This window comes from Canis lupus, chromosome 20 (assembly GCF_048164855.1).
Source record: "Canis lupus baileyi chromosome 20, mCanLup2.hap1, whole genome shotgun sequence".
Classification (NCBI taxonomy): domain Eukaryota; kingdom Metazoa; phylum Chordata; class Mammalia; order Carnivora; family Canidae; genus Canis; species Canis lupus.
Window position 1 is genome coordinate 3,611,495 of NC_132857.1, and position 25,097 is coordinate 3,636,591.

The following is a 25,097-nucleotide window of genomic DNA, read 5'->3' on the forward strand; positions in this document are numbered from 1 at the left end:
CACTATCCAAGCACCTCACAGGGGTTGTCTATTGGGAACACAATGGAACAGAAATACCTTTGATTCAGTGAGTATCTGACTTGAAGGATGATACCAAATCCTCAGTGTCTTTAGCATACCGTGACAACACATTCTCAGGGAAGGTGCTTCTGGGTGGCTCGGTACGTGACACCCTTGGATCCCATAGTCATAGGCCCATTCCTGCCCCTCCTTTGCTGTAGAGAGGATTCCCCGACCTGACAGATTACGTGGTGCCCTATCTCAGTAAACTGAACGTGCCACAAGCACTCAGGTACTGATGACATTGGATGAGGCCCTGCAAATGATGGAAGGGCAAACCCACTCCCAGAACGTAGGTCTATTCCGCTGAGACTGAACCACTGATCTTTCTAGAATGGCTGGTTTGACCCGCCTCGTAAAGCAAGGAGCATTCACTTGCTCACAGCGGCATTTCGCTGTGGTGCTAACTAGACCTGCTTCAGAGTCCACGCCATTCAGAGTCCATCCAGGAGTGTGTAAGCCCGTAAGGGCGGATGACACGACTGTCCTCTAGAACCCCAGGGAGGGGGTTTTTGACTCTCCTACTGCAGCTTGCCACAAATGCCCAGGACACCTTTCCCCCCATGGTTATCTCTAATACAACAGCATTTATCTAATGACCCAGAAAGCAGGGCGGCTTCCACTGAGATCTCAATCTGCCTCGGAGCCCTTTCCTGCCGTGGGCCCTATTCTCGACAGGCAGCCTTTTGCCTCATCTGGTAAATGGATCAGAACATTATCCTTGGGTGTGAAATATCTGCTGCCTCCAAAACCCAGGTTTACCAGGCATTGTGCTGACTCAGGTTTGTAAACTGAGCAACGGATGACAATTTTTTATTGGACGATCGTCCTTCAGCCTCCATGTTATCCATCCTTGATCCTGTCTAATGGTACAAACTTCGAGTCCTCTTACTGGCTACCCAGTAACTTCACTCCAAGTGTGATCTACTTTGTTAACCTTCTCCCCGACTCTCTGCAGGTCAGACCCTCCAATGGCTAACCACTCTCACTTTCATAGTCTTAATGGAAATTGTGACCCCCCTGACTTCTGGCAATTAGGCACTGCCACTAGGCCACTGTTGGTTCAGGCTCTTCTCACCCATGCCCTCAGCAAACTAAACTGCAACAGACTGTTTCCAGTGTGAACTAGTGGCCTAGAGTCACCACCAAACTACTTAGTGACCCGTGTGCCCATCATCAGTTACATGTCTGTATGGCTTTGCTTAGATGGTTTGTCAGGTGGGCCCATTGCTGTGAAACAGAATCATCTGGAGGACTGTCCAGTCACAGATAATCCATCCATTCCAGCATACCCACTTCCTTCATCTTTTACTCCTTTCCTCCACAATAATATGCTTGCATCTCAACTTGGCTCAGAATTAGCCATTGCTTTCTCCATGTTTCTAGGAGACATCCTGGTAGTGAGTTCACACCATCCCCTGGGGGCCCAACCAGGGTGTTACATTCTATTAATTTAAGATAGCTCTTATCCTGCAACCCAAGGAGCCAATGTGGGAACCATTATATCTTCCCCTAATTTACGTTCTGACTCTCTTATCTTCACCCTGATTCTTGTTTCATGTGCTCCTCTAGCTCCTCCCATTCCCTCCAGGTCAATTCTTGCAGCTCCTCTGAGGTAGTCCATTTTTCTCTGCAGCCCCAGCCCCTCTCCAGCTGAGCTTTCTTCAACCCAAAGTATAGATAATTCAAGACCGAGTAGCCTGGAAACAGGACAAGTCTTAAATGGGGGCACCTACTGGCTGAGGAGAGAGCTCTGCACTGTCACCCAGCCTGGGGGCAGGCGGGAGCGTGTGCCCTTACCAGACTGGGGCAGGCTACGATCTCAAGCTCAGAAAGTCCTTGGTCTGTGGAGTAAACATCTTCAGCAGCATCCACTTGGATGCCTTCATCCACCTCACTTCTCAGGGTCTTGGGTTTTCCCAAGAAGTGCCCTGACTTCTGCGTAACAGAACTGTCTTGATTGGCAACTGTCTTTGAAGTTTATCCAAACAGACTATTAAGTCCTGAGTTTGGTCCCGTTTTCTCGGCCATCCTGCTGCAAGAGACAAGAACTAGTTCCTGTGCATAGAGAGGTCTGCTGGCTCTCACACCTGGCTTCCACAGCCTGTCGTTGCCCTCAGCTGTTCCTCACGTTTCTATGGAGTCAGATCAGCCTAGCAATGCCATCCAGTCTTTTCATCCTCACAGCTGCAAGTTTCTCCATCCTTCTCAAATGCCAGCCAGTGCACATTCCTCTCTGGCGTCCTCCCAGCTCACCACCAGTGCAAGGTGTACAACTGGAACGTATGCCAGCCACTGCCTGTTCTCCACCTATCACGAATGATGGGGTCTGGCTGTGTAATTCTGCGTCTACCACATCACTGATCTCTGCCGCCTATTTTGCATAGTAGACAAAAGATAAAGCAGTTTATACAAAAATATTGGAAATGCTGTTCAAAATAAGTTTAAAAAGTTAAGAGCAAGAAATTAAGTATCAAAAACATATAAGTGAAATACTAGATTTATTCAAAGAGAAATGCATAATGCATCTGTGTAGTAATACTGTCTCTGTGTCCCTGAAAGCCAGCTATATAGGCACCTTTGTCTATACACTTAGGCATTGATAACAGGTACTGTTCAGGGCACACATTATGAAGAAAGAAATGAATAATTGCTAAAACATACATATCATGACTACTGAAAATAAGATGAATAGGTAATGAAAATTTAGCACTTAATATCTGACTTTCATCCTGTGGACCTACAGGGAAAAATACAATAATCCATTTTACCCATTACCATCTTACAAAATCAGACCAAATGAATATAAGCAGTGTTTTTTTAATTAAAAAAAGCAATTTAATTTCAAACAAATATATTACCATCCTATTCTTTTATCCTGTATATGTATCTAATTGGCAAAACCTAGTGATCACTGAAATCAGTAAAACTCCAATCCATGATGCTTCAACTGCTTGGATCAATAAGCATCTTACATTTGGAACTCATTTTTTCTTATGCTATCAGCTTGATTATCAATCCCTATAAAAATGCTATGCCCTACTCCTTGCCTCCGGAAGCGTGACTGACTAGTGTTTTGCACAAGGCTAAGTGACAGTACTTCTGAACACCCACACCTGATTCATCAAGCACACCTTCTGTGGCTCCTCTCAGACCCGGTCACCCATGGGTAAGCAGCACTCCTAGTTGTCTTGTTCCTCATAGTGAGCATAGCCACTGGCATAGGTCCTTCCTAAATTCAAATTAGTAAATAAATCTGATGACTCAGCGTCTGAATCCTTTCCGACTTCATCGTCTTCATCTTCATCATCCTCTGCTTCATCTTCATCTTCCTCTTCATCATGATAGCTGCTATCACCATATTTATCAGAAGAAAGGTTCTTCCAATAGGCATCATACCCAGAGGCTCCATCTCCCTCTTCACCTCCAGTCTGCCTGCCAAATTTCAGGGAGCGTGCTACAAAAGACAGATATATACATGGCACTTTGTCCCGATTCTTTAGGTCTTCATTTTCCTCTACAATATACAAAATTATATGAACGTGACTGGCTGATTCTTACTCCTATTTCCTAATTTCTTCACTTGATACTTAGCTGGAAATAAAGGAGAACTTAGTAACAACAATCAGTTCTATCCTACTTGGGAGTCTATATGCATACCATACATAACAAATAATAAAGACAACAGTGTCATTTCACTAAATCTAGAAAAGGCTGGAAAACAAATTAACAACAACAGCACTCTCCAAACAGAATCCAAATAAAGCATGTTAAAAACTAAAATGCCCTTCATTTGATGGATTAAATTTTTATTTTGAAATCACAGAACTGTTGATTTTATATCATTATACTTTTCTTAAGAGACCTCCTATAGAATTCTGGTGTCCAACAAGGCAAAGCCCTTCATTTCCTCTGCCTAAGCAGCAACACAGCTTAGTGTAAAAAAATCAGCAAAATCATCAATCTCACCTCACTATACAACTACATCTTTGATTAAACAAAAGTACTGTTAGAGTCATTTAGAATTATGCTTCGATTCTGCTGTTTGGTAAAGAGTCAAATTCTCTTTAAAAAAACTGTAAGCTGCATTACTATAAACATGTTTGTAGTAGTCTTACTCCTTCATAGAAAAGTTATATAAAAACCACAAAAACAATTTCCTGCAGTAGGGATATATTACGTAATAAGCATAGCTGCTCCAACACCACACACCTACAAAAAGCCTCAGAATGAATTCCAACTTGCAAGCACTGAAGATTACCAGCACTCGAATATTAAAGATTTATAGCTATTCAATTATTTAACAAGGAAAGCTTCGGCAAAAGCAAAAAAATCACTTTTTTTGGTCTTAAATTTCAGTATTCACCATGTCATTAACTGAGTCAAATGCCAAATATCACAGTGAATGATGGTGTATTTCTTAAGTTAAATTGAGAAACTTCACCCACAAATTTTCCAAGGCTATAAAATTCTATTTGATTAGGAGAACACATTCATCTCTTCAAATAGGAAGAGGAGGCAAAAACAAAACTAGAAAGAGATAAAAAAAAAAAAAAGAAAAGAAAATCTTATCTAAGCAAGGAAGCAAAATCACTCCATTGGTATTTTAAGAAGAGTCTTACTTGACATGCTGAGATCCTTAGTTTCCTGAGTTTCATGTCCACATTTGGGGCAGGGAGGCTGTTTTCCTTTTTCTTGCTTAAACACCTTGCTCCTTGTATGATCATCACAAAAACAAGCCTATATAAGAGAAGTAAAAATAGGCAACTAAGTAATTCAAAAAACATAAAGAATTATCATTCAATATTTCCAGGAAATTTAAAGGCACAGTTTTGTTAGGGTAGAGATTAAGAGTTTTGTTGGGACCAGTCACACTCCTGGTTTAAATTTAAGGGGAATGGTCTCTGCCAGAACTCCGGCCTAACATAAAACAAAACTACATAGAGTGTGACACTCTAAGCATATTTATTCTTTCATAAATTCAGAGCATTCACAAAGCACTGCATGACATAATGGTGAACAGTCTATCCACCCTCCCCACCCTCACAGATATACAACCTAATTGGGGACACAGACAAGTGGAAAGGCAATTGTGAGACTGTGTTTCAGTGCATTGAAAGGGAAGTGCAGAGGAAGGGCACTCAACTGGATATGGGATTCGGAAATGCATGCTGGAAAACATGAAGTGTTGGCTGAGATGTGAAGGAGAACAAGGATACAGTAGGGTAAGAAAAAGTGGAAGAGGGATCTAAGGCAGAGGAAATAGCCAACATAAGAAAGACACTTGGTCAAATTGGAGCAGATTTGAGAGAGAAAAAAGAGATAAGAAAAGAAGAACCAGAGAAAGGTTGCAGACAGGAAGTGAATCGGCTGCACCTGTTTAGTGATCTTTGACAAACAGAAATGCTGGAGAGAATGTCTAAGGAAATAGAACATTATGGAAATCTTCAGTTTACTCAAACTTACCTAGGCAAGTAAATTTTGATATTAATTAAAGTATACCCTCAACATTTTGGTTAGAATATTTTCCATAAACATAGGTGTAAAAACACTGAGCTAAGATTCAACAAGATCCATGTGCATTAGCGTCAACTCTAAGACAAGCCAACTGGATGACCTTTGGAAAGTCACTCAGCTTTCTCAATCCAATTTCACAACCTCCAAAGTAGAAGAAGTACACTGCATAATGTTTAAAGACTCCTGTAGATTAATTGTAGCCATAAATAATCTAAGCCAATACTCTCAAAAAGAGTATTGGGACTAAAAACAAAATCTAAAAATAACAGACTGGTTACCTTACAACGGAGACAGGAATGCTGACCAAGTCGATTGCATGAAACACCTATGGGCAAAAATACATAAGGTCCAGATTCAAATTTGGAATGAAAACACTATTTTCCACAGATTTACATTTGATGTACTTAGATCAATTATTAGCTTTTTTTTTTTTTTTTTGGTCTCATAATGTAACCCTGAGGATACATGAGATGGAGCCCCAGCCACAAGAAAGGAAACAAAGTGCACAGCCCAAAATTCTTTCACTAGTATGGTGCTAATTTTTCTCCAATCTCCATTTCTCCAGATCAAGGAGATGGCAAACTTCATTAATCATATTTAGAAAACTGAAATGGGGACGCCTGCATGCCTCAGTGGTTGAGCATCTGCCTTCAGCTCGGGAAGTGATCCTGAAGTCCCAGGATCGAGTTCCACATGGCGTTCCCTGCTTCTCCCTCTGCCTGTGTCTCTGTCTTTATCTCTCATGAATAAGTGAATAAAATCTTTAAAAAAAACAAAAAAAAAAAAAGAAAACTGAAATGGTGAGACATCCTTTTTTTCCATGACACTGGCTGAAGCTCTTCCCTTTATCACATAATACTTACATCTTAAAAAGAATAATTTTCTCCATTAACATATAATCTCTCCTGATGAGGCAGGCTACTGTCATTTTTTGCAAAAGTTCTGATAAGAGAATAGAATACTTCAGGTGGAAAAGAGTGACTATGAAGAGAAAATAGTGTTCAAAGGGGTAGTAAAAAAATGGAAAAAATCCCAAAATATTTTAGCCCTATTTAAGTCAGTAAGCCATGTTAATTTTGGTCATTATGTATAACCACTGAGGAAAAACCTAAACTTACATGCAAATATGTTATAAAAGCCAGAATGTCTGGCATATATTGACTGTGTCAGAAATGGAAAAAAAGAAGTATCAGAGGTATAGAAAGAGAAAATAAGCTAAGTCTTACCCTAATAAAGCCTGAATAAAAACTATTAACTTTCAATTCACTTAGAGGTCTTGGAAAAATAAAAAGGAAAACATATAAAAGGAAGCCTGTCTTTGTAATACAAATCTTTGACCAGATGTTTCTAATTTGGGAATTCTCTTACTTAATTTTGCTTGGTTCATGGGGAGACTTTTTAATCTGAACAGGCAAGTATTTTTTTTTAACTCAGAAATGATGTTCTTAATTATGTGTATTATTATTATTTCTGTCCACCTATCCTGCTTTCTTCCACAGTACTGCCAATAATTCAGTTGGGTATGTATTATTTGTCCTACATGCTAATGATAAGTTAAAAAATACTGAATACTTACTATACATAGGGGACCCTTGAACAACATGGGTTTGAACTGTGCAGGTCTGCTTAAGTGCAGATTTTTTTGAATAAATAAAGTGCAGTACTTTAAATGTATCTTCCCTTCCTTTTGATTTCCTGAGTAACACTTTACTTTCTCTAGCTTACTTCATTGTACGAAAATATTCTATAAAACATACAAAATATGTGTTAACCGTTTTATGTTATCAGTAAGGCTTCTGGTCAACAGCAGGGTATAAGCAGTTAAGTTTTTGGGGAGTCAAAAGTTTTATGCAGATTTTCAACTGTGCAGAGAGGATTGGTGCCTCAACCCTCATATTGTTCAAGGGTTAACTATATTAGGCATATATAAGTATACCCAATTACTCCAATAACAACCATATTATTTCATTCAGTCTTTGGGGGAAAAAATTCTGCAATCTCAATCATTTCCATTTGAAGATATGCCCTGGAGTTTTTTGGGTCCCTCTTCATTCAGTTAAAAAAAAAAAAAAAAAAAAGATATATTTAACCAAAATGTTAAATGTCATAAATCTCTTTCCAATACACAGCCAGAACACATACTGAGAGTACAAAGCTCCCAACCCAATCTCCCAGTGTAAATCAGGCAGGCATTTCTGATGTACAATCTTTTCCTACCCACCGCCCCCCAACTACTTGAGTCTTCAACATGCCACAAAGACATGATCCCAAGAAATTAACTGTTGCCTATTTTACCCTCATTTTTACTTCTGAGAACTCAAAGTAGGATGAAATATGGCCCTGTCAGTCTTCTTTACCTAATTACCTCAAGCCAACACATAAGCGCTCCAGTTCACTGCCTAGTTATTTCTCTCCCCAAGAGTAACAATGTTAGACTTCTACAAAGAATGCATTTCTCCCAGATTCTAAAAATAGTTTGACATTCCTAGTTTTAAACTGGGGAATGGTTGCCTTTTAAAATCTATTTGTAGGTCTTCAGAGTATGTTAAAAGAAAGCAGGCTGGGATGCATCAAAGCCTGCTGATAGCAAGCCATTTTAAATTAGAAGTCCCCAAGCCATTTTAACTATTTAAAAAAAAAAGAGGCAGAGTCAACACATTTGTTTTGTTTTTTCTTAAAACATCCTTACCACTGATAATGCAGGTAAATAAGGATTTTAAAGATTTTCTCTATCTCCCAATTTGCAAGTATAAGGTCAAGCCTATAAATGGTGAGCTATGACCAACTAAAGGGGTGGAAACAAGTTATGTGGGGCTTATGTATGTGTTCAGGAAAATATTTCAGAAAAAACAAGCATTGAATGGCAACTGGCAAAGAAAGAATGGCAAGAAAAAAATAGAGCAATGAAAAAATAAAGATAAATCACAGTAAATCAAAGACACCTGGGAATCTGCAATGAGCAAGACTTTAATGTCAGGTATCAAAGACATATAATAGATTTACCTTAAAATCAACTATTCCATTTCTGTATTTTTCTTTTGTCTTTTACTGAACCACTAAAACTTCCTGATGAAATTATAGTCTTACCACTCACAGTGGCCTGTCTTTGGGGTTCAAATGCTACAAAATATTCAAAGCTCTCAAGCCCCAAATAAAGTAATTCAACTGTTATATATTTTGCAGAAGACTAAGAATCCCTCAAAAATGCTATATACTGAGATGTTCTTTAACCCCTGAGAGTTTCTATAGGAATATTATAAGAATCATATATATATATATGCAATCATATATATATTAAAATTGACAACTTATCAACTTTAAATTTATAGGAGAATATAGAGATTAGCATTTCATACCTAAACAAGAACCAAATTCAAGGAAGTGAGTACTTGGGGAATTTCAGCCTTTCCTATAATCACATTTACTATTTAATAAGGACTTTAACACTTTATGTGGATTGTCTTTTTAGTTAACTCTTTGAAAAAGAAATTACACCTTCCTTTAACATATAAGGAAATTCAGCTCTAGAAAGATTTGGTGATTTGTCCAAAATCACATAACCGTAAGTAGAATTTAAGTTATGCTTGACTCTAAATCTTGGCTTTTAAGAATCAAAAATAGAAACAAAATGTAATCTAACTGTAAAGATAATACCATTGATAATACCAAGCCAATAACACTTGTTCTCAAAACTGGAAGATACGTGACAAATATGTGTGTACGTAAAATATATATGCCTGCACCTACCATAGACTGCAAAGACAGAATTGCCAGGGATGAGGACTGGGGACATATATTTTTAAAAAAAACCTCCACAGGTGTTTCTGATGCATATTCCTATCTAACAATCACTGAAACCAACTAGCAGGAACAAACTAGGGGTAGTATCGCTTACTTGGAGGCATTTAGAAATGTGTGTGGCTTTTGGACACCTGGGTGGCTCAGTGGTTGAGCATTTGCCTTTGGCTCAGGGTGTGACCCTGGGGTCCTGGGATCAAGTCCTACATCGGGCTCCCCGCAGGGACCCTGCTTCTCCCTCTGCCTATGTCTCTGTGTCTCTCATGAATGAATAAATAAAATCTTATTAAAAAAAAGAAATGTGTGTGGTTTTTGTCCAGAGAGGTGGGGAGGATTCCGTGAGAGTTGTTAACATAACTTGGAGGTGACAACGACATTTTAGCACTCAGGACCAGGAAGGCGACAAGCCCTACAAAGTCTCATCAATCCCACACAACAAAGAACTGACCCAACCAAAGAGCCAATGGCAATCACTGTTGAAAAAACAAAAAAAAAACAGACTGTGGTTCTGAATTTTTTCTAGAAACAGAAAAGAGATATTAAGTTGAATTACAGTCCACAAGAAGTTGAAAAACTAGACTCTTTTTTGAGTCTAACGCTTAAAACTATTAAGAATTCTGGATATTAAGGACATCTAATTTATAAAGACTTACATTTAAATGTTTCCGCCTCTAAAACCTGGCAACTGGCTTGATGTTCAAATTGATCATCTTCGCAGAGAAAGTTATGACAAAAAGAACAACTGAATATTCTGCCTCCTATTGGATTAAAAAACAAAACACACAAATGTAAACATGATAAATTTCAATTTAAAAAAGTCATTGAAACTTGAAATTTTAATTAAAATTGAAGTTTTAAGAAGTTATATCCATAAAATTGCTCAAAAGGATACCAATTTATTCCAGATTTACACCAGAATGACACAGTAGTTTTTGTTCTGATAAAGGCTACAATGAAAACTGCCACGATGAACCATAAAAAAGTGGCCTCTCCTATAAAGAGTGCATCCAGAATGTTTCCAAGTCAGCCTTTACTTACAGTAAAGCTCGTTGCTCGTATGCAACACTCACCATGGTCCCAAACACCTCGTTCACATTCTACACACTCTGCGTCAGTGAGAGGGCAGGCACAGGCATGTGTGCTGAGACATTTCCTTCCGTGGCAGACCCAAGCTTCACAGAAGTCACATATTGCACCCTGCAACCAAGAACACAAAAAATTAGTCTCTGTCACTTGCCTGGCTGCAACCACTGCTTAGCCAATGGCAACCATCAAGCTGTATACGTTTAGCTATTTACCAACTCTCTGTGATAGTGGGTGGCTTCATTAAAAAAAAAAATTTTTTTTTTTACTCTAAGCCAAAATTAAAGAGGGTTCTCTGAAAATCAAACTACTTCACCAACAGCTGTTTACAATATGTAAAACTTGACTATAAATCAAAAGAAAAAAGAAGCAAGGGGGAAACTACACACTTAACCCTAACACTAATCATTAAAGGAAGCCATGGAGCTAAGAGTGTTGCCTTCAAACTGAATTCTAATTTGTTTTTATTTTTTGTTTTTTAAAGATTTTATCTATTTATTCATGAAAGACACAGAGAGAGAGGCAGAGACACAGGGAGAGGGAGAAGCAGGCTCCCTGCAGGGAGCCCGATGCAGAACTCGATCCCAGGACCCAGAGTCACAACCTGAGCCAAAGGCAGATGCTCAACCACTGAGCCACCCTGGTTCCCCCGAATTCTCATTTGAATGGCGTCCAGAATCCACATCTTAAGCATTCTTATTTGTAGCAATTACAGTAACCGAAGTGAATGTTCTCATTTAGAAATATTTCTGACTTAAGAAAATTCTTTCCTGAATCATTTATAAAATAATTCACATAGCTTTTCTAGAACTGAGAAAAATATTAAGCTTTTGTTTTAAATTACTACACTTGCAGAAAAAAAATTAAAATATACAGAACTAAAAGGGTAAGACTCTTCAACATCAAGATAAGATGGAAAGACTATACCTTTTTTTTTTTTTTTAAGATTTTATCTATTTATTCATGAGAGAGAGAGAGAGAGAGAGAGAGAGAGAGAGAGAGGCAGAGACACAGGTAGAGTGAGAAGCAGGCTCCACGCCGGGAGCCCGACGTGGGATTCAATCCCAGGACTCCAGGATTGCACCCCGGGCCAAAGGCAGGCGCCAAACTGCTGAGCCACCCAGGGACCCCCAAGACTATACCTTTCAATAACACAGTGACATCTACAGAATTTTAAATGCTAGAAAGAATCTTAAGAAAATGGGACTAGATGGTCTTTTCCCTACAGATGAACAGAGGCCCAAGCCTAAGTCCAAATCCCAGAGCTACATTACAGTGCAACTAGGATTTAAACCAGTGTTCTGAACCTCAATTCAGTGTTCTAGTATTTTAGACTCTAACAGAAGTAGTGAAGAACAAATAGGAACGATGTTTTTTGAGCTGTAAAAAAAACATCACTGTGGATAGCAAATCCTCAAATACATCTCTTGGAACGAATATTCAGGGTTCTAGCCACAAAAGATGATACAGTAAACTGAGTAATCCAGAGTTTAAAAGAGATGATTTACAAAGGACAGGGAAGGGCTTAGGAAAAAAAAAAAAAAAAGGAAGGATGATGGTGTTACTGCCCCTGAGCCTGAACAAGGGGAGTGGAGGGAGTTACCAGACATTGAGAGAACAGAATAGGAGAGGGTTACCTGGCCATATAGAGATAAATGGTGGCTAATCTATGGCCAAACTAGGATAAACTGGTAGGGAGTGAGCTGGGACAACAAATACCCAGATTGTATTGTCCTCCCATCTACAGGTCTCCTGCCAGGGTTTTCCATTGACTAAACCCAAAAGGAAGCCAGAGGGTAAGAAAGCTTTTGATGCAGTCCATACACACAGGTCAGGCTCCCAAGGCAAAGCAGGGTGGAGGGGAGGGGAGAGAGGGGAATTTCAACAAATAGAAGACTCCCAGGAAATCACTTTTCTAGAATTTACAGCTAATGATACATAAACCTACTGAAATGTTTAATATATCATCCACATTCATACAGCTTAGTGAATTTTTTAAAAAGCATTTGATAAAACTGGACTTAAGCAAGCTACCAAAGACTACACTGATTTATGAATATAGATTGACAATCTTATTTAAAATGAAGAGGAATTCACAAGATACTGATGAATTAAATCTAGTGCTAGCTTCTGTAAGATATGCACATGTGAAATTATCAATATAAAGGTGTGCTTCATAATGGAAAATTATGTTCTTGGGAAGTTGCTATAAAGTATCTGCTTGATATAAAAGTACTATTACTTTCCTCATGGAATGAAATTTGGACCTGAGCATAAAATCACTTAACAGAGGGTGCCTGGGTGGCACAGTCAATTAAGCATCGGACCCTTGGCTTCAGATCAGGTTGTGATTTTAGAGTTGTGAGATCAGCCCCATGTTGGGCTCTGCACTCAGTGTGAAGTCTCATTGGGTTTCTCTCTCCCTCTTCCTCCTCTCCTCTCTCAAATAAACAAAAAAAATAAATAAATCACACATCAGAATACAGTAAAACTGGTTAAAAAGATAACATTTTTTAGTGAAAAAGAGAACAAAATGCATCACACAACTATTCTTATTATAGCATACCTCATTTTATTGTGCTTCATTTTACTACACCTGACAGTGTATTCTTTACAAACTGAAGGTATGTGGCTACCCTAGCATCAGTGGTGCCACTTTTTCCAATACCATACTTCCTGTCTCTGCATCACATTTTGGTCATTCTCACAATATTTCGAACTGTTTTATTATTATTATATTTGCCATGATGATCTATGATCAATGATCTTTGGTATTACTATTGTAATTGTTCCAGAGTGCCACAAACCGTACCCATGTAAGACAGCAAACTCAATCAAGTAAATGTTATATGTATTCTGACTCTTTTACTGACCAGCTGTTGACCCACCTCTCTCCCTCACCTTGGGCCTCACTATTCCCTGAGATGTGACAATATTTTTTTTTTTAAGATTTTACTTATTTATTCATGAGAGACACACAGGGAGAGGCAGAGACACAGGCAGAGGGAGAAGCAGGCAGATGTGGGACTCAATCCTGGAGTCCCAAGATCACGCCCTGGGCCAAAGGCAGATGCTCGACCACTGAGCCACCCAGGCGTCCCGAGACATGACAATATTAACATTAGGCCAATTAATAACCCTACAATGGGTTCTAAGGGTTCAACTGAAAAAGTTGTCCATTTCTCATTTTTAAATCTAAAGCTAGAAATGATTAAATTTCATGAGGAAGGCATGTTGAAAGCCGAGATAAGCCAAAAGTAAGCCTCTTGTGCCAAATATTCAGCTGAGCTGTAAACAGGAAAACAAAAAAAAAAGCTCTTGAAGGAAACTAACAGTGCTACTCCAATGAACACACGAATGATAAAAAAGCAAAACAGCCTTACTGCTGATACGGAGAAAGTCTGAGTGATCTAGACAGAAGATCGAATCAGCCACAACATTATTTTAAAACAAAGCCTAATCCAGAGCCCTAGCTCTCTTCAGTTCTACTACAGCTGAGAGAGGTGAAGAAGCTCCAGATGAAAAGTTTGTAGGTAAGAGGTTGGTTCACGAGGCTTAAGGAAAGAAGTCGTCTTCATAACATCAAAATGCAAGGTGAACAAGTGCTGATACAGAAGCTACAGCCAAGTCACCTAGAAGACCCAGCTAAGATAATTAATGACGGTAGCTACACTAAGCAACAGATTTTCAATGTTGACAAAATAGCCTTATATTTAAAGATGATATCTAGGATTTTCATAGGTAGAGAAGTTAGTGTCTGGCTTCCAAGCTTCAAAAGACAGGCTGACTCTCCTGGTAGGGGCTAACAGCGCTGGTCACTTTAGGCTGAAGCTAATGCTAATTTACCATTCTAAAAATCCTAGAGCCCTTAGGAATTATGCTCAATCTACTCTGCCTGTGCTCAATAAATGGCACAAGAGAGCCTGGATGACAGCACATCGATTTACGACACAGTTTACTGAATACTGTTGAGACCTACTGCTCAGAAAAAGGATTCCTTTCAAAATAGGACTGTTCACTGACAACCAGCTGGCACTCAACAGCTCTGATGGACAGGTACAATGAAACTAATGTTGCTTTCATGCAGGCTAACACAACATTCTGCATTGAAAGTCATTTCGACCTTCAAGTCTTTTTATTTAATGATATGTTTCATAAAGTTATAGCTGCCACAGATACTGATCCATCTAATGGATCTGGGCAAAGTAAATTGAAAACCTAGAAAGGATTCACAATCCTAGATGCCTTTTAAGATCATCAGTGATTCATGATTAATGTTGATCAAAATATCAACATTAACAGAATAGAAGAAGTTGATTCCAACCGCCATGGATGACTTTGAGGGGTTTGAGTCTCCAGTGAGAAAGTAATTGCAGATGTGGTAAAAATACAAGAGAATAAAAGTGGGGCCTGAACATGGGACTGAACTGCTGCCATCTCATGGTAAAACTTGAACAGATGAGGAGTTGCTTCTTATGAATGAACAAAGAAAGTGGTTTCTTGAGATGGAATCTCCTCCTGGTGAAGACACTGTGAAGACTCCTGAAATGACACCCTAGGATTGAGAATATTACATAAACTTGGTTTATAAGGTACTAGCAGGGTTTGTGAGGACTGACTCAGTTTTGAAAGAACTTCTCCTGTGGGTAAAATGCTATCAAATAGCATCACATGCTATGGAGAAACAGTTATTTTAAGACACTGCAACAGCCACCCCAACCTTTAGCAACCACCACCCTGATCAGCAGCCAACAACACTGAGGGAAGACCTTCCACCAGCAAAAGATTATGACCCACTGAAATACCAAACGATGATTAGCATTTTATAGCAATATTTTTTAATTAAGGTATTTAAAATGTTTCTTTAGATTAATGCTATTATACATTTAATAAATTAGAGTATAGTAAACACTGTAAACATTACCTTTATATTCACTGGGAAATCAAAACATTAATTTTGACTTATTCTATTGCAGTATTTGCTTTATTGCAACTGTCTGGAACCAACCCACAATATCTATGAGGTATGCCTCAGGTATTTAAAACAATGAATTTCCTTAGAAAATCCTACATGTAAAGAGAAAATTATGTATAAGTCTATGTTAAATACGTATTCTTTATTGAAATGTAAAGCTATAAAAAAGCTACTAATACTAGGTTCTTTTGAAACCAGGCTTCTTTTACATCAAAAGCTTGAATTTGGGGATCCCTGGGTGGCTCAGCGGTTTAGCGCCTGCCTTTGGCCTAGGGTGTGATCCTGGAGTCCCAGGATCGAGTCCCACGTCGGGCTCCCGGCATGGAGCCTGCTTCTCCCTCCTCCTGTGTCTCTGCCTCTCTCTCTCTCTCTCTCTATGTCTATCATAAATAAGTAAATAAATCTTAAAAAAAAAAAAAAAGCTTGAACTTTGTTTAAGCAGAGCTTTCAGTACAGTAAATGACACTCTATGAAGTCTGATTAAGATAGTTTAGAAAGGTACCATTGACAAATGAATTTTTAAGTCAACTTTAAATAAGTTTCCATTTCTTGTGTTTTCCAATAAGACAAACAGGAAGCAATAAAAAGTAAGTGGATAATATAGGAAGATCATACAAAGAATATTCCACAGATAACAAAGGAAACTCCAAACTGATTGAATCAAGGACAAAATAGTGCTATTTAATAGTGAAAGGGAATAGAGGGGAAGGGAGAAGAAATGGGTAGGAAATATCAGAAAGGGAGACAGAACATGGAAGACTCCTAACTCTGGGAAACGAACTAGGGGTGGTGGAAGGGGAGGAGGGCGGGGGGGGGGGGTGGTGACTGGGTGGCGGGCACTGAGTGGGGCACTTGACGGGATGAGCACTGGGTGTTATTCTGTATGTTGGCAAATTGAACACCAATAAAAGATAAATTTATTATTACAAAAGAAAAAAAGAAAAAAAAATAGTGCTATTTAGAAAAAAATAACCATTGATTAGAAAGACGTTTCTTATCCTTGGAAACCTGTTCCTCGAAGAGCTAGAAAAGAAACTTACCACCATTGCAAGGCCAGTACTGTACACACCAGCATGCTTTATGACACAGTCTGAAGACTTCATCATGCACTTCGTTTTCCCTAGTAAGAAACAAATCTGCTTATCAGTCTTGCAAAGTAATACATGTAAGTATTCACTAATTCTGCTTTTTATCTAGCCTAAATTTCTGAGAAATAACTTGAAAATGGACAGAAATCAGTTTACTACTCATGTTACTTAAAAAAAGAGAGAGAGAGAGAGAGAGAGAGAGAGAGACGGATGTAACTGAAATCTAACCTGATTCAGATCTTTTAAGATTAGAAATTTATTAGTAAATCTATAAAAATGTATTGCACAATAAAATTATATGCTAATTATTGTTTGCACTACAATCAGAAATTACAAATTACAGTTTATAATCTAACAGTCATTAAAGCAATTTAAAATCTCATGAATTTTCAGATGAATTAATAGATTTTAAAAAACTATGCTTTAAAATGGATTTTACAGTTTATAATTCAGAATGAAAACAGTCTAGTTTGAAGTTATTGTGTATTTCTTTCAATGGAACATCTCAAACCAAACCAATGATTATGCAACATTTTTAAAGTTTATCCATATGTAAAAATTTACAAACATAGCTCCCACGTAAACATTCTTCCAAAAGGATTTTTAAATAGTGCCCAAGTGAGAAGGAAAAAACAGGAATACAGTGATAGAGCTAAAAACCAAAATATAGCCACAAACGCTCGGATCTAAGAGCAAATTAAAAAACATGAAAGAAACAGGATATTCACTCATATACTATGTCAAAATTAATGGTGACATAATAATCACCCATCTCAGACTCTGCACAGTAGTATATGAAACACACAGAAGATGCACAATTTTCCATTATCTTGATTATCTGAGGAACAAAGCTAATACAAAAGGAAATGGGAAGAAAGACTGGAAATGAGAGACAGCAGCTACCCAACTGTTCCATGTCTAAGAACAGGAATCAGTAGGTGGGAAATAAATCCATGTTCCTAGCACTACAGAACTCAAGCCCAGACAACACTGAAAATATGGGACGGTCCTAGCAAGAACTTAATGTTCTCCATAATCTATTTTCTCTCTCTCTCTTTTTTTTTTTTTTTGGTAAGCTTTCACTTATTTATTTGAGAGAGAGCACACACAAGTTGGAGGAGGAGCAGAAAGAGAGGGATAAGCCAGACCTGCCTCCAAATGGGGAGCCTGAAGCAGGGCTAAATCCCAGGATCCTGTGATCATGACCTGAGCTAAAGTCAGACAATTAACCCACTGAGCCAACCAAGTGCCCCTCTATTTTCTCATTCTATATTCACCTGTCTTTTCTCAAATAAGGATGTAAAATCTGGCAGACAAGTAATCTCTCTAGGCCAGTATTTTTTTTAAGTAGGCTCCATACTGGGCCTGCTTAATGTGGGGCTTAACCTCATGACCCTGAGATCAAGACCTGAGCTGATAAACCTCAAAAGATGGCCTCTTTGAAAACTAGAGCTACACTAGAAATATTCAGGGATGTAGCCCTAAACATTCCTAACTTAATGCAATGTTATTCTACATAAGCACATTTATATGAGCATATCCCTAACTGTGTTCTACCTGAAACTATCATCCCATAACCAAAGGGAACATTTGTTCAAATAAAAGTTTGAGGAGTAAATCTGGAGTGAACAAAATTAATCAGGTTTCTTTACTGGATGTCTTCAGAACCTTTAACACACAACTATGTAACAGAAATCTCCCACATAGAAAGGCAGGGATGAAACAAGCAGCATTTCTCAAATGTATGCATTATTTTAAGAAATACCTATTAAGGGGCACCTGGGTGGCTTTGTCATTTAAGCATCTGACTCTTGATTTCGGCTCAAGTCCTAATCTCATGGTTTTAAGAGCAAGCCCCACATCAAGCTCTACACTGGGCAAGAAGCATGCTTGAGATCCTCTGTTTCCCTTTGCCCCTCCCTCTGTCTCTTTCTTCGAAAGAAAGAAAGAAAGAAAGAAAGAAAGAAAGAAAGAAAGAAAGAAAGAAAGAAAGAAAGAAAGAAAGAAAGAAAGAAAGAAAGAAAGAAAGAAAGAAAGAAAGAAAGAAAATAAAGAAAGAAAAGAAAAGAAAAGAAAAGAAAGGAAAGAAAGAAAAGAAAGAAAAGAAAGAAAGAAAGAAAGAAAGAAAGAAAGAAAAGAAAGAAGAAAAGAAAGAAAAGAAAGAAAAAAAGAAAAGAAAAAGAAAAAGAAAAAGAAAAAGAAAAGAAAAGAAAAGAAAAGAAAAGAAAAGAAAAGAAAAGAAATGAAAAGAAAAGAAAAAAAGGAGGAAAGAGAAAAGAGGAAAGGCAAGGCAAGGCCTATTAATAGCTCAGGTATTCTGTGGAAGGCTACTTGGAAAACAGCTATCTTGTTGCTCTATGAACTACCATTTAGTTTTACTTTGAATAATCATTTTCCCCGAATAAAAGTTTTCACTTATACCTGGGAACTGAGTATGTGGCTTAGGAACTCTATTACAATCACTTGGGAAAATATATGAGGAAACTCAAGAATCACATGCTAAATGCAAAACAGGAAGAAAATGGCACCAGGTAAATGTGGAATACAATTATTCTCGTTGGCTTAAGATACTATGGGCAATATCAGAAGGAATCAAAACTCAGGAAAGTATACAAACACCTATCAAGAAGACTAAGTTAGTGCAACTAAAAATTCAGATCACCAAATATTATTAGTCTAAAATGTGATCTTACAATGTTTACAACACAGTGGTAACCTATACCTAAGCTGTATCTTAATTATTTTTCAGCATTACATCAAAGAGACAAAATCAAAACTTGATAGCATTAGATAGGTCAAATAGCAGTTCATTTTATTAAGGGTAAAATCTAACAGTACTATAAAAAAATAATAAACCCACAGGTTCAAACTGCCAAACAAATGTTTGATAAAATAAAAGGCTTACATATGCTTAGTTTTCATATACTCACCACACTGTGCACAAATTGGTAACTTCTGTACAGAGTTGCAGAAGTAGCAAAACGCTCTATTCTTCTGCCGCCTTGTCATGTAAGATAAAATTTTAAAATGCAGTCAGTATCAGATAAAAGGCAAAAGGATCTATATTACTACATATATAGAGAAAAAGAAATAAAAATTTACCTCTGACACTTGTCACATTCCTGTAAAATATAAAAACATAATGTTAATTTTCTGATTGAAAACTGCAAATTTATTTGCTTTACAAAGAATACCCAGTTTTTCATGTTAAAATTTAAGTGACACTTCCCCAAAGCCTCCACATATACAAGTGTCCATACATACTTTAATAACAAAGGTATGCTCCTGGGCATACTACACCAAAGAAAGAAGTGGCATTTCTACAAGAGGCTTCATAAATAGAGCAGCAGTTTGGTTTCTGGTTGTGTTCTATTCCTGTTGCTTTTTTTTTTTAAACAAATACTACAGAATGGACATAAAAAATAGTAGAGAACAAAATATGATGAAGCTCACAGAAAATCTAGAATCTCAAATGTGGTACTAAAAATTCTCAACGATCTGATCCCTAATCACTTTCAAACCGTGTTGGCCTATTCTCTTTAGATTCAAGTCACTATTTGTCAGCCATTCATGAAATAGGTCTTGTACTCGCTTTTTCCATGCCTTACTATTCTAATACTTTTTCTTGAGAAGTCTATCCTTACAATCTTGACCTGTTCAAAGTTCTGGTGATGAACCCACCTGCTCTATGAACTGCACCCCATCTATGCACTCAAGCTAATCCCCACTTCGTCCAAATGTACCTTAGTCTTAATTGTACATTTACCCTGTACAACACTTATCAAACTTTAGCCTTCATTGTGTGTATTTACATACGTGAGTACGTGAGTCCATTCTTTTGTTGGTCCCATACTCCTCCAGAAATGACCCTGAAGAGAGTCTCTACCATCTGTCCTTCTTGTGTTATGTAATCCTGCCCCCCCTCTCCCAGTGCCAGCTGTAAATGTTAGTCCTGATATGGGCACCTGACCAAGTCTGATCTATCAGAGTTCTTTCCCTCTCTGACAGCATTATGTAATATCAGACACACAAGCTACCAGTACCTAACAAACCCAAACAAATGGGGTTAAGTCTCAGCTACATGTTAGCTGATAAACTCTATTTCTCCCTAAATTTACTTAAGTTGGATTTGTTACTTAAACAAATCTTAAGTAATACACAAGACAACTAATCTATAAACTTGTCAAGACAAGGACTGTATCATTCATCTTTGTATACCTCACAAGGCCTAAAATAGTACCTCGCACAAGGTAGATACAAAAGAAACACTTGGGAAATTAAGTCGTATTAAGCATTTCGTATGACGTTTAGAAGAAACAAAAGAAGAAGAAAGAGAAGGAGCAGCAAAAGAAAAAGTAGAGAGGATGAGAAATAGGGCAATATGGGACAACGCAGAGAAACAGGGTCAAAAAAGCAAAGGGGGGGAAATCACGTGGTAATCTTGCTTTTTTTCACATTTTGACCAAACAAGCCCAGAAATGATCAGGACTGACGTACTGAGCACAGGAAAAGAAGGTAATAGAACAGGCAGCCAGGATCCCTGGTGGCGCAGCGGTTTAGCGCCTGCCTTTGGCCCAGGGCGCGATCCTGGAGACCCGGGATCGAATCCCATGTTGGGCTCCCGGTGCATGGAGCCTGCTTCTCCCTCTGCCTGTGTCTCTGCCTCTCTCTCTCTCTCTGTGTGACTATCATAAATAAATAAAAATTAAAAAAAAGAAAAATAGAACAGGCAGCCGACAGAGAGGTCAAGAAAAGTGAAAAGTTTAGAAAAGAGAAATCAAATGAGTTAAGAACTGCTGGGAGAAATAATGCAAAGGCTCCAATAGGAACAATTAAGTTAATGCAGATCGAGTCAGAGAAGAAAACACAGTTCCTAGTATGTATTCTTGTGTCCTATTTATCACCAACAGCAACCAAGTAACCTGCTAGGTTTATAAATAACATAAAATCGAAATCATTGCTACTCCCCATTAATGAAAACAATACCTTTAACACAGATTTGAAATTCAGTAAAATATATGCAGCAGCACTGTATTCACTAAAATGTCATTCAAGCATCTTTCATAGAAGTATTATGTTTTTGAACCATCAACAGGCATCCAAAAAAGCTGTTACCATTGATGCATTGCATGGGTGTTTAGCCAAATCGATGGTGCTTCTCGATGCTCTGAGCTGTTTTTCACGTTCCCGACGGCTCTCTGCCTTCTTCCTCGCACCAGTCTTTTTTTTAGGCATTTTACCTCACTTTCTACACAAGAAAACAAAGAAGATACAATTGCCTGGTTGCATTTGTTATTTTAAATAAACTAATAGTACAATGAAGTGTTTTTACTCTCATTAAATTTTAGACTCAATCCTGTCACTTTGGTAAGCACATTTTAACCTTTTATGAAATATTAAATATACATTAGTCATAATAAAATAGATGGCTTTTAAAATAAGGCACTTATGGGCAGCCCTGGTGGCGCAGCGGTTTAAAAAATAAAAATAAAAAAATAAGGCACTTATTTGCACTAGCAAACAATTCTGAAAAATGTAGACATCAAAACAATTTACCCCAGAAACCAAATGTTGTCTTTTCCCACCGAGAATAAAAGGAAAAGTTTCTCTGATGCTAAGTTTTTTTTGTTTTTTTTTTAAGATTTTATTTATTCACGGGAGACACGAGAGGCAGAGAGACAGGCAGAGGGAGAAGCAGGCTCCATGCAGGGATCCCGGGTCTCCAAGGTCACACCCTGGGCTGAAGGCAGCCGCTCAACCACTGAGCCACCCAGGGATCCCCAATGCTAAGTATTCTTTAACAATTACTCTGTAGATGGGGCGCCTGAATGGCTCAATCGGTGAACGTCTGACTCCATTTCAGCTAAAGTCCTGATCCTGGTGTACTGGAACCAACGGCCCACCCCAACCAGGCCCCAGGCTCAGCAGGGAGTCAGCTTGAGGATTTTTTCTTCCTCTGCCCCTCCCCCTGCTCGGGATCCGCTGTCTTTCTCTCTCTCTCTCAAACAAATAAATCGTTATAAAAAATAAAGGTAAAAAAAATAGAAATTACTCTGTACCAAATTTCTAAAAATTAGGCATATATCACTGACAAGAGTTAAAAGGTATATTATTTACTCAGTTCACATCATTCTTTTCAGCTATACATTCAACTAGATAGTAAGATTTGAAATATAACAAGTCTTATTTCTCCTGTGTAACACCTAAACAAAATATCTAACAAGCGAAGTCAAATGACATTAGCTACAAAGCCAAACCTCTCTGAAAAGATATTAAAGGTATTACAGTTGCTTTGACTCTGAAAGATGCTCTTCTCTCTACATGTAAGTGAACGTCTAATTTTAAGAGCTCAGACCTATGTTGAAGAGCATGTGTTAACATGAGTACGTTTGCAAAGTCCTGTACAATTAAGGACTTTAGGACTCCCTTTCACCTTTCATCACTTGGTTGAAAGAACTACCACATTTAGAAAAACAAGATTTTTACTCCATATAACACGTTTTTAGTTGGCTTTTCATCCAATCTGCAGACTACAAGTTCCCTGAGGACTTCGGCCCAGCCACTTGTGAGCATGTTTACCTCCCTGCCCTGCCTGGCATCTATCCAGCAGCCAAGAAACGAGGAGACACACCAATAAAGGGGCGCGTGTACTTGCTTCAAAGAATCCCAAATTCCTTAACATTCTTCAAAACACGTTATTTCTTTAGGTCTTTTCTAAGAGTGAGTCTCAAAAACGAACTGTAAAAATTCCTTAAAAAATACAGGTTTGGGATCCCTGGGTGGCTCAGCAGTTTAGCGCCGCCTTCAGCCCAGGGTGTGATCCTGGAGTCCCGGGATCGGTCCCGCGTGGGGCTCCCTGCATGGAGCCTGCTTCTCCCTCTGCCTGTGTCTCTGCCTCTCTCTCTCTCTCTCTCTCTATGTCTCATGAATAAATAAGATCTTAAAAAAAAAAATACAGGTTTACATGTCCAGGCCCTAGTCAAGACCTACAAATTCTGAACGTCCAAGGGATAAGATGAAGAGTCGCTGGGGACTCTGACACAACCTCCCAGAAGACAGGGCCATTCCCTTCCAATAAACCAAAACATGACAACAAAACAAAACAAATGTTCCTGATACATGGAAACAGCAGCTCCCAAGAAACCACCCTTTGAAGAAATTCGCATTTCTCATTTTAAGAGCCCTGTTATAATAGGGGCGAAATCGTGCAATTTTTCCTACTTTGGGTTTTGACTCTTAGGGCTAAAATGTCCAAGCAAAAGCCAAGTAAGTGGTGGGACGCGGAGACTCAAAAACACACACAGATGGAGCCAGGTGGTCCACCAGGTGTCCCTCCAGGTGTCCCTCCAGGTGGTCCGCCAGGTGGTCCGCCAGGTAACGTCTGGGCCCAAGAGGCAGCCCCCTCGGTCTTTACATTAAAACCACCCAAATCTACAGGGAGGAAAAGGCTGTGCAGTGGCCCCGCCGGAGGAACTCCGAAAACAATCCGGCGGGGGGGGTGTCATCCCGGTGCATTTTTGCGTCCCTGGGGGGGGGGGGTGGAAGTGGAGGGAATGGCCTCAAGCTGAGCCTCGATTTTTTTTTCCCCTCCAATTTGTTTTAGAAACTTGAAAGCGTGAGCCCTTTACCCCGCCTTCTGCGGGCTCAGTTAAGCCCGTCTCCAGCCACGCTTCGACTTCTCCAGGACGCGGCCCGTGTCACCAGATGAGGAACAGGGGCATCAGCGCGGCTCCGCAGGGGAGCCTGCGGCCGGAGGACCCGGGGGCGGGGGGTCACGGGGGGTCGCGGGGGGTCACGCGGGGTCACGCGGCTCGCGGCACGGACGACCATCCCCCGCCCGCGGGACACCCTCCCTCGCCCGCGCCCCGGGCCGACCTCGCTCACCCTTGCGGGGAGGCCGGGCTCACTCCTGGGGCCGGGGGGCAGGGGACGGCGCGAGGCCGGCGCGACCGCGGCACAGCCCACCCGCGGGGCCGCCACTCCCGGGGAGAACCTACTACGACCGGAGGCCGGGCGCAGCCAACTTCCGCCACTAGGCGCCGGGCCGGATATCCGCCTACGTCGGCAGCGCCCGTACGGACACGCGCAGACAGGAGGCGGCCCGCCCACTTCCGTTGGCCCCGCCCACTCCCGGAAGTGCGCCTCGGCGGAGCGGGGACCGGACGCCCGAAGGAGGAGGAGGAGGCGGAGACGCGGGAGCGCGGGAGGCTGGAGGGCGCGGCGGCCGCCTGTGGCTCCTCGGGCCGCGGGAAACCCAACGGGAGGAGGAAATGCGTGCACAGCCCCGGGACTGCGCGCGCCGCCTCAAACGGGGAATTCTCGTGGAGACGCTGCGCCGCCCGCCGCCATCTTGGTGCCTCGCGGCGTTGGCGGCCCCGACTGTGGGCGCCCCCGCGGCCGCGCTCCGCCGCTGCAGCCCAGCGTCCCCGACCGCGCGCCGCGCCCCGCGCGCCTCCTCCGCCCCGCCCGGGGCTGCCCGGGCCTCGCGCCCCCTTCGTCGCCGCGCCACACGTTCGCGCCCCGGGTCCTGACTCCGCCCCTCCCCCCTCCGCTCTCGGCCCCCGCCTCGCCGTGGA

General features: G+C 40.1%; 1 protein-coding gene across 7 annotated transcripts; it reads right to left on the minus strand.

Moving 5' to 3' along the window:
• Positions 1-2,544: 2,544 nt before the first annotated feature.
• ZNF330 (zinc finger protein 330) lies at positions 2,545-24,625 on the minus strand. 7 transcript variants are annotated; one of them, XM_072788272.1, is made up of 10 exons: positions 24,519-24,625; positions 21,637-21,769; positions 19,624-19,643; positions 19,452-19,522; positions 16,474-16,553; positions 10,446-10,572; positions 10,029-10,133; positions 5,856-5,902; positions 4,683-4,800; positions 2,545-3,577 (listed from the first exon to the last, which is right to left on the minus strand). In XM_072788272.1, exons 2-10 carry the CDS (start codon positions 21,754-21,756, stop codon positions 3,243-3,245), a joined length of 1,023 nt encoding a protein of 340 aa, XP_072644373.1. In that variant the 5' UTR covers positions 21,757-21,769; positions 24,519-24,625; the 3' UTR covers positions 2,545-3,242. The 7 variants fall into 7 exon arrangements, with proteins under 7 accessions (XP_072644373.1, XP_072644376.1, XP_072644369.1 ...); XM_072788275.1 differs by having other exon boundaries at positions 2,545-3,517; positions 24,519-24,613; XM_072788268.1 differs by having other exon boundaries at positions 24,406-24,579.
• Positions 24,626-25,097: the final 472 nt, after the last annotated feature.